The 1,414-nt window shown below is 63.4% G+C and overlaps 1 protein-coding gene across 1 annotated transcript in view; it reads left to right on the top strand.

Annotated features, from left to right (window-relative positions):
* Window positions 1-234: 234 nt before the first annotated feature.
* FHOD1 (formin homology 2 domain containing 1) overlaps window positions 235-1,414 on the top strand; it is a gene marked incomplete at its 5' end in the record, with an annotated part of 5,393 nt that continues 4,213 nt past the window's right edge. Inside the window, 3 exon segments of the mRNA XM_029083695.1 lie at window positions 235-327; window positions 780-946; window positions 1,183-1,414. Coding sequence (XP_028939528.1) covers window positions 235-327; window positions 780-946; window positions 1,183-1,414 — 492 coding nt within the window.

Here is a 1,414-nt window from a genome sequence, read left to right as displayed (position 1 = left end):
TGACGACACCCTCTGATCCCCTCTTCTGAGGTGGGGTGTCCCTGCTGAAGGTGGCACAGCCCACCTCAGGGCTGGTGTCACCATCCTGGTGGCAAGCTGGGTGGCTCCGGTGGGGCACCCTGTCACACAGTGCCCAGGCAGGAGGGGACTCGCTGGGGCTGTCCCAGCTCCCCGTCAACTCCAGGGCCATGGGGTGACAGCGAGGTGAGGGTCCCACGCTGCCAGGGCTGCCAGGCGGGTGCTGCCCACCTGTCTAACCCCGTTCTCCCTCAGGCGGGAGGATGCCCCCTCCTTGCGTGGGGACAAGCCTATTTTGAGGAAGTTTGAGTAAGTAGAGGCATGCGTGTGTCTTCAGGCATGTGCTTCCTCAGGCTGGCACCCGGCTGGAGCCGTCTGGGCTCCAGCCATGCAGGGCATGAGGAGCAGGAGGGTCCCCATGAGTCTCCACCCAGGCACCCTCCTGGGTTTTGCAGGTTTTGGATGAGGGTCACAGTGAGCACCAGGTCCATTGGGACCAACAGGTGGCACCCTGATGGCATGAGCCTTTGCCTCCCATAGGGCTGTGGCATCCCTCTTCCCAAGCCGTGGTGCCATCAGGTGTCTCTCCACAGGACTTGGAGGAGGTTGGTTCCTCCAGGTCCCCAGTGTGGTGTGGCCTGTGCAGGGGGTTTCTGTGCTGCGGGGCTGGCTGTGCAGTGCCGCATGGTGTGGTTTGTCTGTTGTCCCTCTTGTCCCCAACCCTGCCTTGCTCCTGGCCAACGTCCACCCCTATCTCACAGAGCTCGCTTCTTGGAGAACCTGGCTGCAGCCCAGAAGGAGAAGATCTCTTCCATGGCCAAGGGACGGCTCGATGTCCTCAGCGATGCTGCGCTGGAGCATCCTACCACTCTCGCGTGGGACAGGGACAGTGGCACCCCTGAGCCTGGGATGGAGCCACCCAGCATGAGTAGGTGCTGCCGGGGTGGGTGTTCCCAGCTCATTGGGGTCCCTGGGGTGGGCATTAGTGGCTCCTCTGCCCCCAGCCTACACCTGTGCTACCCAGAGCCATGGAGGAGCTGGGTGGTACATCCCCGTCCCACTCAACGCTGGTGTCCGGGGAGCAGGACCCCAACTCCATGTGCAGCCCAGCAGCATCTGCCCCCTCCAAGCAGGATGTCCCACCCTCTCCCCCTCTCCCTGCAGGGTCTCACCTGGCTCGGCCAGACACCACCGACTCTTGTAGCACCATCTCCTCCGACACCAAGTTCATGCTGGACATGCTCTACGCCAAGGGCTCCTCAGAGCCAAGGAGGGAGAAGGTCTTCCCTGAGGTCCTATCATCCCCCCTGGTCCAGGGTGAGGTGGAGATGGGCACCGAGGGAGGTGGCAGCCGGGAGCAGGAAGGTGGCTGGCCCCGTGGACGGGGTCTAGAAGG

This window comes from Antrostomus carolinensis, unplaced genomic scaffold (assembly GCF_000700745.2).
Source record: "Antrostomus carolinensis isolate BGI_N321 unplaced genomic scaffold, ASM70074v2 scaffold31802, whole genome shotgun sequence".
Classification (NCBI taxonomy): domain Eukaryota; kingdom Metazoa; phylum Chordata; class Aves; order Caprimulgiformes; family Caprimulgidae; genus Antrostomus; species Antrostomus carolinensis.
This window is presented reverse-complemented; position numbering and strand designations above follow the sequence as displayed.